General features: G+C 35.3%; 1 protein-coding gene and 1 long non-coding RNA gene across 2 annotated transcripts; both read left to right on the forward strand.

Moving 5' to 3' along the window:
- The first annotated feature begins 1,927 nt into the window (after positions 1-1,927).
- LOC124639161 (arginyl-tRNA--protein transferase 1) lies at positions 1,928-5,982 on the forward strand. The gene is made up of 8 exons (XM_047176397.1): positions 1,928-2,156; positions 2,224-2,350; positions 2,680-2,948; positions 3,314-3,391; positions 3,638-3,822; positions 4,470-4,631; positions 4,885-5,066; positions 5,233-5,982. The coding sequence occupies exons 1-8, from the start codon at positions 2,069-2,071 to the stop codon at positions 5,642-5,644; spliced, it is 1,503 nt and encodes a 500-aa protein (XP_047032353.1). The 5' UTR covers positions 1,928-2,068; the 3' UTR covers positions 5,645-5,982.
- A 5,068-nt stretch (positions 5,983-11,050) lies between these two features.
- LOC124638913 lies at positions 11,051-11,744 on the forward strand. The gene is made up of 2 exons (XR_006985416.1): positions 11,051-11,254; positions 11,517-11,744. It is a non-coding gene; the product is annotated as an uncharacterized LOC124638913 (long non-coding RNA).
- The last annotated feature ends 4,120 nt before the right edge of the window (positions 11,745-15,864 follow it).

Consider the following 15,864-nt stretch of genomic DNA (forward strand, 5'->3'; position numbering starts at 1 on the left):
GTACTTATTTGATGATGAGAAACAATAATAATAATTGATTGATTTTAAAGTCACCAAATGTTTTTAACCGAATCCCAAAAAAGTGGTGGTTCTCAATTTGGATGTTTGTTTTTGGTCGAAAGGGTATATTCCCCATATTTGTTATTAGGTTCAGGATCTGATGATGGAAACCTTGAGAAATCGAGGGCAACTCTCGAAAATTGTAAGCATAGATAAGGTTATAACTTGAACCTCAGATGTATATCTGATAACACTATGAGAGTCTCATAGTGTTATCAGCTCCAAACCTTTACTGTCTCATAATGAGACAGTAAAGGTTTGGAGCTGACCTGATGATGGAGACCAGAGAAGGTCGAGGGAACTCGACAACCGAACTTCTCTCGTCTCCATCTCCTTCACTGTTGCAGAGGCCTCGTAAATACGAATAATATAAGCACAAACACGAGATAGTTTAAATATTCAGTTGTCGAGTTCCCTCGACCTTCACTGGTCTCCATCATCAGGTCAGCTCAAAGCCTTCACTGTTGAATAGTGCTACCAGGCAAACACCTGAGTGATAAGATTTCAACCTATGTATTTCTGCAACTTTCGAAAGTCGCCCTCGATTTCTCAAGGTTCCATTATCAGATCCTGACCTGATGATAATGGGACCACCTCGGAAGTATACGCTATCAAACAAAAAAAGAATCATCAAAATCGATAAATAAATGGCTGAGTAATCGCGTAACAAACATACAAAAAAAAACGGTCGAATTGAGAACCTCCGCTTTTTGGGAAGTCGGTTAAAAATAAGACGGCGGCGGCCATCTTTCCATCTTGGACCAGCTTTCGATGAACAGCGAACTATTTGCCCTTTCAAACAATAAAATCGTCATAAAATTTTGCGATAACTACACCCTACGGCTCTTGTCAAATAGCTTTGCCGCTCAGTTAAAAAGTTGGAAGTAACGAATCGCCATTAAGTTTGGCAGATCTACAGGAATCCTGCACATAAAACACCCGAAGAATAAGTCTTCATTTGCCGTCTTCAGAAACCCTAAAAACCGAAGATTTTTTTTATTCCGGCTACAACGTATTTTCTACCACTGATTTTCTAGCATTTTTTTTCAAAATAAATTAAGTCATTTTACTTTTCCTAATTTATTTTCAGATTATGGTAAGTATACAAAAGTGCAATTTAGTAATATTATAATATCAAATAATATAAAATTATTAAATCGATTCTTTATTTTAACGAATCGAATCATTCGATGCAAAACTTCTATCACCGTCGCCATCTTGTCTATGCGTCTTCAAATTTAAAAAACAAACATGGCGAGTTCGATCAGAATTCCCGGTAATTACGATTGGATTTTAAAAAGGTATATTTCTAACGGGATGCTAAATATGAAAGGTTTGAATGCGTAAAAATAATTTAAATTTATTTAGTTATTTTATTTAGTGCTCACAAATGTGGTTTGATTGGAAAGAAAATAAATATGAGCGTAAATAATTAGGAAAGTGTATGACTGATTCGCAGACCCCAATTGGGGTCTAAACCGAGCTTACGGTGACATTGATGTTCAGACCCCGATTGGGGTCCGCTACGGATTTGACGGTTAAAGGCCGTCCCAAACACAGAGGACCTCGTTGAGTATTAGATGGCCTCCCATCCAAGGACTTCAGAAGGACCAAGTCATAGACTCGTGTCACGGTATTGTCTGATTGAATAAAAAACATGTAATTATGACATCTTCACATTCCACCTCACTTTCCTTGCCAGTGAGTGTTGTTTTTAGAAAACCAAAAAGGGTATAAAGTGCTACATCATGCTTAATTTACTATTCAATAATAGTGCATAAAGACTAGGTTTCAGTATTAAAAAAATAATGATTGTTAGACGTAAATCTTTCAATCAAAATCATTATGTCAATCAGTCTGTCAGTGTCACACACGTTCGTTTGACTATTCTGTTATTTTCTTTTCCACTTGGATTTTGTTTGGGTCAGAATTTCAATTAATAAGATTTTATCCACGTTTTATCTGCAAATTTGATAAATCGTCAGTGGACGTCACTGACTTTGGTACGATGTTACGAAGTCTTGTTGAGTATTATGCTGAACATGAGCATTATAGATGTGGCTATTGTAAGCGCCCTGATACTAATTATAGCCATGGTAAGTTTTAAAACATTTTTGTGAACAAAAATCTAAACCATAATATTAAGTAATTGTATTGATTCAGGTATGTGGGCTCATGCTATGACCGTGAGTGATTATCAGGATTTAATTGATAGAGGATGGAGGCGTTCAGGAAAATATTGTTATAAGCCAACCATGGACGTAACTTGTTGCCCTATGTACACTATACGGTTTGTATATTCTTTGTACAATTATGACGAAAAGCTTTCCTTTAATAAAGTAATAATGCTTGTGTAGGCTAACATTAATATAAATCGCCTAAGTGGAGCTGCATGCTTACCTTGTATACCTATTATTGTTTGCACACAGTCCTTAATCTATCCTACTCATTCATAAGCATGTACAATTTCCAGATTCAAGAAGAGTATTCTGTTGCACAGTATACATTTATATAATCAGACACAAGTATCAATATTTCAAATAGCAATCTGATTTAACCTGCATTTATTCTTACATTTTTGATCACGTTTAATAACTTCCTATTTATTTTTATATCTAGATGCAGGGCCTTGGAATTCAAACCTTCAAAGTCGCAAAAGAAGGTTTTGAAGCGTGTCAACAAGTTGTTAGTTGGTCAAGATGGACCCGAGCCATGTCCCGAGAGTGGTCGCAAGATGTCAACTGGCAGCAGTGGCAGTGAAGTTTTAGCTGAAGGGTTTGAGGAAGGCGGAGAGCAGTTCATTGAGACCATGAGGGAACATCAAGATATTAACTTGGATATGGTTAAAAATAGTGAAGCTTTAGATTGCTCGGGAGATGAAGTTGGAGGTATAATTTTTGCTCTTTTTAACAACTAAACAGTATTATTGGTGTGACATAATATTCTTATGGATACTTGTAGACATCAATCTTGTAGTTCGAGTAAGATTTTTATTGCATTTGCGCTTTAATACCAGAATCAAAGATTTGATCTTTGACTTTAGTTAGCCATTATAATCGTAAGAGAATAACTTTTGTGAAGGTGAAAAGTAATAATTGCTATTTCTTAAATGAAAATAACAGAAAGAAGTACTTAGGTACGCTATGCATAATGAATGTCAGTGAAGTATGACAAATTAAATATAAATACTGTCACACATTACATGTTATTGAATTGTATTGGAATTCTGATATGTATGACTGTTTCTTTTCAGATAGCATGGTTCATAAGGATGTAATGAAAAATGTTCAGCTTGATTCTGCTCCACCTCAGGAGAAAATAGTTAAAAAAGGTTGGTTTCATAATTTTTAGGTTACCCGTAGATAGTTATACGTTATAAATGAAATAATTTAACGTTATAACAATAAAAAATATATAATCACACCAAATATAAACCTTTTCACAGGTTGTGTTCATTCACCCACGTAGGACACAGTTTTACTATACTATAAAAAGATGGCTTTAAGAGCATGCTATTTGATACTGATCTGTTCATGTTATGAACAGTTCTAATAATTACTTAAACAAAAACTTACAGATACAGGCCCTGATCCCAATAAAGCACCCTGTAAAAAAGCCAAACAGTTGAGGAGAGAGCGAAAGTTGGAAAAACTCAAAGAGAAGGGTATTGAAGTATTACCTGTAAACACCCGCAAAAACAAAGAAAAACAAATTGAAGATTTTATAAACGAGTTGCCTGATGATGTCAAGCATAAACTAGAGGTACTCAACAAATCTTACATTCGTTTTTTGTTTGCCATTGTATGTTTTTTTGTAGTATCAAAATAGCAGAGTACTCTATAGGTGAACTATAGGTGGTATCGGTCGCCGGAAAGGTGAGCGAAGATGGCAATGTGATTTTTCTTATTCGTGAGTTAGGGGTCGAGGTACGTTGATACGCCCACTTTGGAAAGCTCGCTTTTTTGTTGTTACTCCATCAAACAGTGGAAGGAACTATTGCAGAGGAAATTAACGGGATATTTGCCATCGTAATTCGTCTTCTAGCCACTATGGCATCACATATCCGAAAAGTTCCAAAACATTTAATCAGGACACAGCTGGATACATTATCAAAGCCAAATATTACCAGGAGTGTACAAAAGTAGATGGCTTCTGTACCGTTGTCGAATACAAATCGTTCTGAGATGCTGTTCTCTCACGTCCTCCGTCATGTCATGATGTTGTTGATAGCACAAAGCCGTGTGACATTTGCGCTCTTTTTTCTGTCATAAACATCTAATGGTATCAGAGATTGTAAATATCTACAAACAATCGACAGCATCAAATATGTTTGTCATGATATAAATACATATCTTCAAATATGTTTATCATGATGTATCTTCAAATAAACGGCACGTGTTATTTTTCAGATAAAATTAGTTAGAACTTCACCGCCGAGTCCCGAATGGTTAGCAACGGCTAAGGAGACACATGAAGTGTACGTCAAATATCAAATGACAATTCATAATGATAAGCCAGATAAATGTACAGAACCAAAGTTCAAAGACTTTTTGGTCCAAAGTCCGTTATTGGTAAGACATCAGATGTTGCTTGTAATGCTGTTGTAACTTCTGATCTCGGGGACGAGCGGGGAGATAACCCACCACCTTAACACCATCTTAAAATATCGTCCATTTATTCAAATCACACCACCTCTATTCTATTATGTTTCGTCTATGGATACTTCATCTCCCTAAGCTTTTTGCCAATTATTACCGCAACGGGTACCCATATTATCTGCTACAAGAAGTACTGTATTTATTGACGTATAAAACATAATTTTAGGAAGAGCATAGAGAGAATGGACCTCGGTGCGGCTATGGGTCGTTCCACCAGCAGTACTGGCTGGACGGCAAGTTGATAGCCGTGGGTGTCATAGACATTCTGCCTAAGTGCGTGTCTTCTGTTTACTTCTTCTATGACCCACAGTATATGCACCTTACGCTAGGAACCTATGGAGCTTTGAGGTGAGAAACATTTTTGTTCTGTACTTAGCCATAATTTTGTATAAAAGTGCTAGAAAGTGGTTTTTCGTCCTTTCAAGTCTTAATTGATATTTTTCAGGCTATTTTGCTTACACTTAAGCTAAGAGAATAATGAAGATTTTGATGTAAATGAAACTTTTTATTTTAGGGAGATTGAATTCACAAGAAGCATGCATTCCCAATGCCCGCAAATAGAGTATTATTACATGGGATACTACATTCACTCTTGCTGCAAAATGAGGTATAAGGGAAACTTTTATCCTTCCGATCTAGCTTGTCCAGAGACTTACAAATGGCTTCCACTATTAGAATGTATTCCTAAGCTAGAGGCTTCGCCGTACTCAAGGTTGGACCCCGATATAGATAGTGTAGATGAAAATTTCCCTAAAGAAAGTGATTTGAACTATATACCGATGTGGGTGAATGGTGCTGTGATGTTGTATAAAGCTTATAAGAGACATGCAGCTGGTAAGAAGAATGCAAACAAAGTGAACGAACTCATTGAGTATTCGCGTCTAGTCGGCGCTAAATCAGCTAAAAGTCTAATATTAGTTCGGTAGATGTACACAAAAGCCAATTTTCTCCTGTGTTAAAAAGCCCTTATGAAGAGTGTAAACTTAAAAGTGATCTAATCGACACCAATTGTTAACACTATACAACTATTCTAGTAAAATACCTCCCTTTTGCAATAATACAACCTGTTAAAGTTTTGAACACCTATTTAGGCAGTTACATAATTAAAATTTTATAGATTATCAAAGAAAATATTATAGATTTTGCCGTCTTCCTGCAGATTGTAATAACCTATCCATTTTTAGGGTTCCGTACCTCGAAAGGAAAAAACGGAACCCTTATAGGATCACTTTGTTGTCCGTCTGTCTGTCTGTCTGTCTGTCTGTCTGTCAAGACCCTTTATCTTAAGAACGCGTGGACGTATCAAGCTGAAATTCACATGAAATACTCGGGTCTATTGTCCCTTTAAGCTGTGAAAATATCAAACTTCTAAGCCAAGCCAATCAAAAGATACAACCGATTATGTCGATATTTTCAACAAATTTTCGACACTCGCAAAGGAATCAAAACCTACAGGGTACTTCCCGTAAACTCAGAATCTTGAAATTTGGCATGAAGCATTGCCATATAATGCAAATATAGGAAAAATTGCGAAAATCACATTTTTTTCGTTATATAATATAATAAATATATTTTAATAAAATGAAACTTACTACCTTATTTCTCACGAACGAATAAAGGTACCAAATTGAAATTTATACCAAATACCTAGGTCTATTGTCCCTTTAAGCAATGAAAAACTTCTAAGTTAACGCGATCAAAAGATATAGCAGTTATACCGACACCTTAGACGAATTTCCGTCACACGCTAGGGAATCAAAACCTACAAGGTACTTCCCGTGAACTCAGAATCTTGAAATTCGGCACGAAGCAACGTTATACAAGCTGTTGATTTGCATCTGTGCCATATTCAAGGAGGTAATTATGCTAATGATTCTCGACCCAAATCAATAAAAAAATTGGTACGTCATTTTTTTTCTTTAATTTTTTTTCGGAATTCCGTAAATGTCATCTAGCCTTATTTAAACTTGGCGCGTATGTTACTGGCCTTAAAACCGTGCTGCGCCCTCACACAAACGCAAACACAAAGCATACGCAACGATTAATCATAAATTTAATTCATAAAATTGGATGACTTCTGAAATACTACGACATTTCAATGACAAAAAAAGCAGTGCATATTAGTTATTTCCCATCTACTGTAATTCCAATCGATTATTTACGTATTGTATGTCCTCCTCCTGAACTATGGCACAAATGCAAATCAACACCTTGTATAGTACAGATAAAGGAAAAATTGCGAAAATGATAAATTTGAAGTTACATAAAATATTAAAATATTATTTTTGCTTACATGAAATAAAATATTTTTTTAATAATTATAAACTACTACCTACCCTTTTTCACATGAACGCGTAGAGATATTAAAGTTTTGAATAAATAGTTAAATTCATATCAAACACTTCTTAAATATAATTGCCTCTAAACTGTGAAAAATATTAAATCATTCAAAGGTCATTGGGCACCTTAGTATGGAAACCATACCCACGGCGGATACGAACGAAATATAGCACAGTATAATGATAAAGGCTCTGATTTACTATGGCATTAGTCGCATCAATGTGAACCATGGGAATCTAGAGAAAATCAGGTGTAAACATCAAATATTTTCCTCATTTCAATGGGGAATTTAAACGACCAAGTTTGACGGATTTGAGAAATCATTTCTTTGTAGTGAAAGAGTATACTCGCCGTTTATTTCCATTGTCATCAGGTCAGGATCTGATGATGGAAATCCTGAGAAATCGAGGGCAACTATCAGAAATTGTAGGCATGCATAGGATTAAAACTTGATTCTCAGATGTATGTCTGGTGATGCTAACAAACAGTGAAGGTTTAGAGCTTACCTGATGATGGAGACGTGAGAAAGAACTCCTTAACGGTATGTTTTAGTTACGTCGTGTTTGGGCTTATATTATTCGTATTGACGAGAACTTTTCACAAAAGTTAAAAATAAAAACATTTTACAAAAAAAAAAAAAAAAACAACTTCTAAAAACAACAAGAAAACTGTTTATATGCATCGGTCTAGATCTCGGTGGTTAAATAAATATAGATGCATCGGTCTAGATCTCGGTGGTTAAATAAATATAGGTGCATCCTCTAGACACCGACTTCTAGACCGATGCACCTAACATCTTTTTCATTTCTTTCTTGCTTTTGTTTTCTTGTTGCTTTTTTATATGTTTGAAGTTGGATTTGTTTGTAAAATGCTACAAAATAAAATAAAGCCGACTTTATAAAACAAAGAAAGGGACAGAATTACACTTTTGTCAAGGCTCTAGAGACGTAAAGCCAGCAGCCCCGAATCCTACTCTAGAAGTCGTTGTTACGATTCGACAGCTACAAGTCGTCAGGCGGTTTCGAAAAAAACCTGAAACTGGGGCTCGTTAGGTGATTAATCCCTCAAAAATAAAAGATCCCATTCCTGCAATGGCTGCTTTAACCCAAGTTAGTAGTGAATTCTCATCACCTAAAATAAAATAAGCTCCAACACAAGGTTACGTTATAAATTGTAAAGGAGTTCCCATCTGATCTTTGCTATCGATCTATGTGGAAAGTCTTCGCCAATACGAATAAAATAAGCCCAAACACGTGGTAGTTGCAACATACCGTTCAGGAGTTCCCTCGACTCTCTGTAGTCTCCATAATCAAATCAGCTCCAAACCTTCACTGTTTACCAGTACCCTCAAAAATACACTCACATGTCTGGTTATGACTCGACGCGTGCCTACAATATTCAAGAGTTGCCCTCGATTTCTCAGGGTTTCCAGATCCTCATCAGATCCTGGTCATCCGAATTGGCATCTTCCTTCTTTATGATAAGTCTTTAACAATAAAAACTAGCATTGCAACCTGTACAATCCTCTGAAACTGCTTGTCTTTTATATTTTTCAAACGATCCTGGACATTCGTCTCCATGGAATTTTAATAAAATATTTATATTCAAAGAAACGTCATACCATTCTCCACGATTTAAAACTACTTTGATTCATGTCCGCCACTTTTTACAAAGCGGGTCAGATATGCCCAATGACCTTTAACAGCCAGTTTCTTTATCAAAAGTTAAAGCCAAAGTAAAAGTCAAAGTAATGTCTAAAGTAAAAGTAACGGTCAAATTCAATTTTTCTATTAGTTTCACTTTAGCCTTGAAAAAACGAATTTGACCGTTACTTTTACTTTAGACATTACTTTAACTTTAACTTTTGATGAAGAAACTGGCCGTAAGACATAATTAGTTATTTTCAATCAGATTTCTGAATGATGACTATAAAATGTTGTATATAAATAACTTTAATAAAATAACTTTTACAAGCCTACTATTTTAGTTACATTATAAAATAAAAAATATTAACTATTTTGACTCTCACGAAATTACCATAACTATGATTATTCTAAACTGAACGGTTGGCGCGAGACTCACTTTTTATCTATACAGGATTTGTACGGAACCCTCGGTGCGCGAGTTCGACTCGCACTTGGCCGGTTTTATTTTTTTTGCGAACTGGAGATTGAATTTGACATTAACTTCATATAAAAACTCTAATCGAAAACAACGGATGAAACGGTATTGTGATCCGCAGTAAGTTGTAAATATACGACGCTTTTATTATTTATACGGCGAATAGTTGAATAAAGCTGGGTACTCACTTAGCAGTGTAGCACGTAGCGTATCAGATACGGTATCAAGTGAGTACGTAGGCACGAGCCCGCTGCGAGCCGCTCGCGCGTGGAGTGCTGTAAGCTCGCAGTGACCCGCCGAGTGGCGGTTTCACTGCGAACACAAAGGCGGCTCGCAGTGTGACCGTGGACGAGCCGTACCCACTTGCAGGTTGATACCGTATCTGATACGTTACGTGCTACACTTCTAAGTGAGTACCCAGCTTAAGACCTTGAAAAGGGAATGGCTGTCACACTATAAGCTTGCTCAAACGTCCTGTCAAGTAAATGTTATGCTATATTACTTGAGCCTCAATAAATAATACATTACATTTGTGATATTGTTATTAATACATTAAGGCCCAGCCTTCTTAAAACAATTGATTTTCAAAGTAAACGGTTGTTTTAAGAAACAGGGACGTTTATGTTGCCAGTGACATTTTCCCTAAACGGTAGACGCAAAGCTTCGTAGCTACAAGGAAGTGACACAGTGGCCCTTATAGAAAATATATTTAGGTAAATATAGAAAAGTTGTTACAAAAATATATAAATATTATTTTTATATGTAGTATCGCATCACAGCGTTAACAAATAAATAGAAAGAAGAATATTTTTAGTATTGCTCTGAATAGCTTTTTGGCCTACAAGTCCTTTTTACGCATGGCAACATTGTGCACATAAACTTGCCAGTAAAAATAATTATATAAAGCAACAGTTTTAACTAGTAAATCCGGATATCTTTTTAATTAATTTAATGTGTATTTTATTGTTGTAAACAATAAGGAATATTGTTATTTTTAATAACCCACCTAATAACAGGAACTATCTTATACTACATTGTACTTAATGGCTTTATGTTTAATTAAATAATTTACTAGTCATGTTAACATCCTTTAGATTACCTACGTTTCTAGATGAGGTTACTTGCAATGAATTACATATATTTTAATGATAATTTCGTTTTATTTTTCTTTATATAATCCTTTCGTTTGAGTGTTGATAAAAATGTTCTACCTATTTACACCCAGGTGTTTCCACTTCAAAAAGTTTTATTTCCTAAAAGAGATGAGAGATATCTTTCATGTTAACATCTCATCATGATCATCATCATTTATTTTTATTATATAATCCTTACGTTTGAGTGTTGATAAAAATGTTCTACCTAACTATTTACATCCAGGTGTTTCCACTTCAAATTGTTTGATTTCCTAAAATAGATGATAGATATCTTTCATGTTTACGTACATAATAATAGATATATCAATATCCGATAATCTGATAATATCAGCATAACTCGTGATGTTGATAAAAAAATGCATTCGTGGGAAAATTCGTAGGTTGCATCGTACCATATTTAGTACAATATTATTATATTAAGTTAGGCAACACACAGATACACGATTAATCTTTATAATTCGTTATTACAGAAAAAATATCGATAACCCATAGATGAGTACCTAAGTAAAAAATTATCAAGAATAGGCATGATGACAAATTTTTAAATTCCTTTGTATGATGTAGGTATACGTCTATTTTATATGAAAAATTGTTAATTTTAAGAAAATGCGAAGTTTTTTTATCAAATAATTGCATTTTTCTCTGTCCACTTTGAATCCGGCGCGAAAACGCTTGTCAGTGTCATGTCGTCACTTGTGACGTCACGACTGAAATTACAAGACGCAAGTAGGTAAACTGGGTACGGTTGTGCCAGGGTACGGTAGTGACAGTCGCAGTTGTAACGAAACTATACGTAAAACGGGGGAGGTTGTGAGGGAGAAAGACGTGGCTCACAAGCCTAAACACGTTCCCCAGTATTGCGTTAGCCGGCGCACGACGTTGACGTAAGCAGGAGCCCACATTGCTTTTCAACAATCAAAAGTAAGTATTTTTGTTCGATTTCGTTTCCTAATTACTGTTATTTTTATACAGATAGATTATCTTGTTATTTTTTTCTTTAAAAGTTGAATATTAATATTTAATTACAAGTGATTTCTTTTTACGTAAAGTATTTGGCAAAATCATGGCGATTTTTTGTTTTCAAAATGATGCGTTGGGTACGGTTGTGTCAATTTTTTTGGGTACGGTTGTGACGAATATCTTTACATATAATAAATCTCATATTATTGTTTTTTGCTTTTAGATGTCCAGGATACGTTTGCGGAAGACCGAAAGAGCGCAGTGTGATATCAAAAAATAAAAAGATGCCGATGAAGAAGTGAAACAAGGGATTTCGTACGTGTAGCTCAAGCTACAAGCCTTTCTACAGCTACAAGTTTGAACAGAGCAAATGTTGTTTTGTTGATTGTTAAAACTATGTTTGTAAGCTTATTATGTTAAACATTTCTACAATAAAAGATATTATAGACCATTTTGATATATGTTTATGCATGTCACAACCGCCCTTGGTATGTGGCCGGTTGTGACACTTTCCCATTTTTTTTTAAATTGATCTTATGAGTAATACATTGTATTAAGGAACAATATATGAGTGTTTTTACGTACACAAATGTACAAATTGCGATACAAGTTCCTTTTCTGCGAGCTAATTAGTCAAATATCAAAATTATTGGTGATCAAACGAAAATTGGCACAACTGTACCCAGTCTACTAAACAACGCTCGTGCAATAATTAAGTTTTTTGTGTTATTAAATATGAATTCGAAAGTGCATAGGTGTTGTGGGGTCCCCCAGTGTAAGAACACATCCAAAACAACTCCTGATAAGTTATTTGTGTACGTTCCTCACAAAAAAAAAAAAACGAAACAAGTGGCTTAAACTTGCAAGGCGAGATTCAAAAGCAATATTGCCCTGGGCAATACAACTTTATTTTTGTGAAGATCACTTTGATGTAAGTTATTACATAGTTCTCTGGATTCTAACGTAGAAGTTTTTTAAATTAAACTAATACACTTACATGGAAGTTTTTTTAATTAAACTTGTATACTTACATGGAAGTTTTAACATTTCTAAATTCAGCTGAACAAAAATCTTTATTTGATGCCAAAAACTCTCCCAGCATTATGATATCAATTCAAGGCAAATTAGCGCTGTTTGCCTTGATAAATCCGGGCTCCATAACTCGTGTTATAAACAATTAATTAATTAAAAACAAAGATCGCAGTGGAAGTTCACAATAACGAAATGTGACGTTCGCGCGAGTTGTTTTGAGAAATGACGTCACGAGCTCTGATTGGTGTTCAAGATATCATGGCGGATTGCCTTATTTCGTAATTTTATTTTATAAAAATACATATTAATCACATTATTAATAAAGAAAACAATGCGCGTTTTATATTCCAAGCTTCAAGTTTAATTTAATAAATATATTATTTTAATGATTTTTGATTACTGTCATCATGCCTATTGCATAGCTATGGAATTGCTATTCAATTGTTGAAGAGCGCGTAAAATGCTTAACAGCTACCAAACAACAGACAGTTACTTGCTGATGTAGGTACTTAGATCAAATCAAAAGTAGCTTTATAAGGCCACAATAGAGGTTCGTGAAAATTATAATATGAACCTACTCTCTCATGGTTTCCAACATCATAGTTTTTTCTTTTGCATCACCAATCTATTGACATGTGAAATCTATCTCTCTTAAATTTTCACTAGCTAACCAAAAAATTCCAGAATCGATCTGACTGATAGTGTTGCCTACTGATAATAAACAATGATTAGTCACCCCCAGCTGTGCATGAAGTTATCATCAGGTCCTCAAAGATCGTTTACCTATCTGTATTCTTTTAGATAAATGGGCAAGTACCTACCTACATAATCTGGATTTACAGGTAGGTAACAAACAAACGCAGCGTAGGACGTCCACCAACGAGGTGGACAGACGACCTTATAAAGGTCGCCGGAAGACGCTGGATGCAGGTCGCTTCCAACAGGTATCTGTGGAGATCAAAGGGGGAGGCCTATGTTCAGCAGTGGACGTCCTATGGCTGAGATGATGATGATGATGATGAACAAACAAACCAAAAATGATATGTGCAGTTTTGAACAAGATCAGTAGATACTTATCTGAAGTTACGATGATCTTGTTCAAAACAGCACATATCATTTTTCTAGATAAGTATTTACCTATCACCTAAGTGCCTTCTATTTTTACTTTCACTTTCTGACGATCTAGAAAAATTGTTTAGTCAACTAAACATTTAAAAATGTTTCCACTCATTGGCTCGACGATCTAGTGATTACTAATGGCACTGACATTGGGAGAACGGTTGCATCCTGCTGGGTGCCTCCACCAAAATAACACCTTTTTATAAAAGTCCGCGAGCTTAGGGTGGCCCCAGGATGTAGCCCGGTAGATAAGTTGCAAAAACTGAAAAGCTTCAAACCTAATATCTCTGAATTTCTGACGCGCATGATAGACCAGAATCAAAAGATCAACCCATTGCAATCACATTCATTATTTTAAGTTGGATTGAATTTATGTACTTAAAATTGCTGAGTGATATAAAAAATTACGAGTACCTACTGGTGCAATATTTCTGTAGGTTGTCGTTTTTATTATCATCATGACAAGGAATAAATCTATACCGGGATCTTATCCCGCATCCAGAACAGGTCTTGCGATTCCTCACCGTTCATGAGAAAAACGAACAAAAGTGTACAACATTGCGAACCACTTGAGAGCAATGGCTTTTTATTTAGATCTTGCCTCTTATCCCGTAATAATTTTATCTTAATTTTTTTGGTTGATCAGCGACTTCCATGCCATTTATTTGCCTTTATGAATAATTTACGCAATATAGGTAACAGCTTATCTTTAAGATTATTTTTCATGAATTAGAAAACTATAGCGTATTAATCATAACACTGCATAAGATTTCATTGCAATGTGATGTGTGTGTCAATATCGATCTTAGTTCTTTCCTTACATTATTTCTTCATTCGGTTTATTACTAGTACGTAAGCGTACGTCCTGCAGCTACTTATCTTTTGTATTTCTTAGCTATAAAAAGCCAGGATGGTGACCAACTACACAAAGCATCTAGTTCTTATTTTACGGGCAAGTTAGCTACTGTGTTAAGTTGCAAACAGGTTTGCACATCGTATACTCTCTAATTAATTATGGTTCGGTTTGTTTTTCCTTTTGAGGTTTCTTTGTAACTACTTTGTAGGGTCTGGACTTAATGTGAGTTGATACTTACCTTTTTACCTTAATCAGGTGTAAATAAAGTCACCAAATTTTACCTGCCCATAAAGATACCATTTTACAGGGTGCACCAAAATGGATCTACGTCACTGCTCCCCCAACGTTCATAAAACACAATGGAGATTAAATTGTGACGTCAAACTCAACAACCGTGCATTGATAATTTACCAAGAGTGACAGAAATCCCAGATACAGATCACTAGACTAGGTATTATGTAATACACAAAAGGTTAATTAAATGATAGGTAGGAATGGGAACGCGAACGAACAATATCCTAAGTAAGTAGTCTACCTGGACAATGCCAGTATTGCCTGCTCTGCAGGAAGTGAATTTGCGACCACGTCATCAGCACGGAAACCGATAAGAAAGATGAAAGTTGATCCTTTGCCCAGGCTAAGTTAACAAGAAATGTATGACGTCCACCTGTCTAGACAACACGGCCTAATATGAGCGATTTAGAAGCTGTTAGACTGGAATTCTATGGTCTGAATTCCGTACAATAACACGAAGGCCAAGGATAAAGTAACTAGTCTTACCGGATTGAAAGGATATTCAAAATGTTTTTATTCACAATTTAGAAAATCCATCTACCGGTTTTAAAATTTATATTTTTTTCATATAAAAGAGCATACTTAGGTACTTTTGCGGTGGTGCCATGCCTCTTATTCAGGATCTGATAATGGGAACATCTAAAGATTGAGAGTAGACTTGATGACACTATTTTGATCTTCAAATCAGCTATAAATCCTAATTTGTCAAGAAAATTGTAGATGATCTGAAGATGGAGACAACCAGGCTCGAGGGAACTAGTCAATGGTATTTAGCAATTCCTCGTGTTTTGGCATGTTTTATTCGTTTGGACGAGAACTTTAAACTTGATGGGTGAGTGATAAGTATGCAGCAGCTACCTGCCTCGTAATGATAATGGAACTGATTTTCTGAAACCAATTTTAGTTTTGGAAAATATGCAAGGTTCTCCTAGATTGTAAATTGCTTCACTCCTCAGACTCATCTATCAGTATTTTTTATTTTCCTGTAGTCACGATAATCGCTAACAATGATCGATTTCATTTGCAAATCGTAATTATAATAATTAATTTGTCTTGTCCCTTGTGATTTTCTATTGTTTAAGTATGTACTTGTAACTGGTCTGGCTAAGGTCGACCAGAATTATAGAAACCATACTTTGATGTAAAATTAATGATAAATTAGAGATCCTACTATGGTTCAGAGATCTCTAATTTATACTAGTAACCTTCAACCGAGGCAGGGAGGTGATAATATTTATCTTTTAGGTAATATTTATTTGCAAGACGAATC

The sequence above is a fragment of the Helicoverpa zea genome, chromosome 18 (assembly GCF_022581195.2).
Source record: "Helicoverpa zea isolate HzStark_Cry1AcR chromosome 18, ilHelZeax1.1, whole genome shotgun sequence".
NCBI lineage: Eukaryota > Metazoa > Arthropoda > Insecta > Lepidoptera > Noctuidae > Helicoverpa > Helicoverpa zea.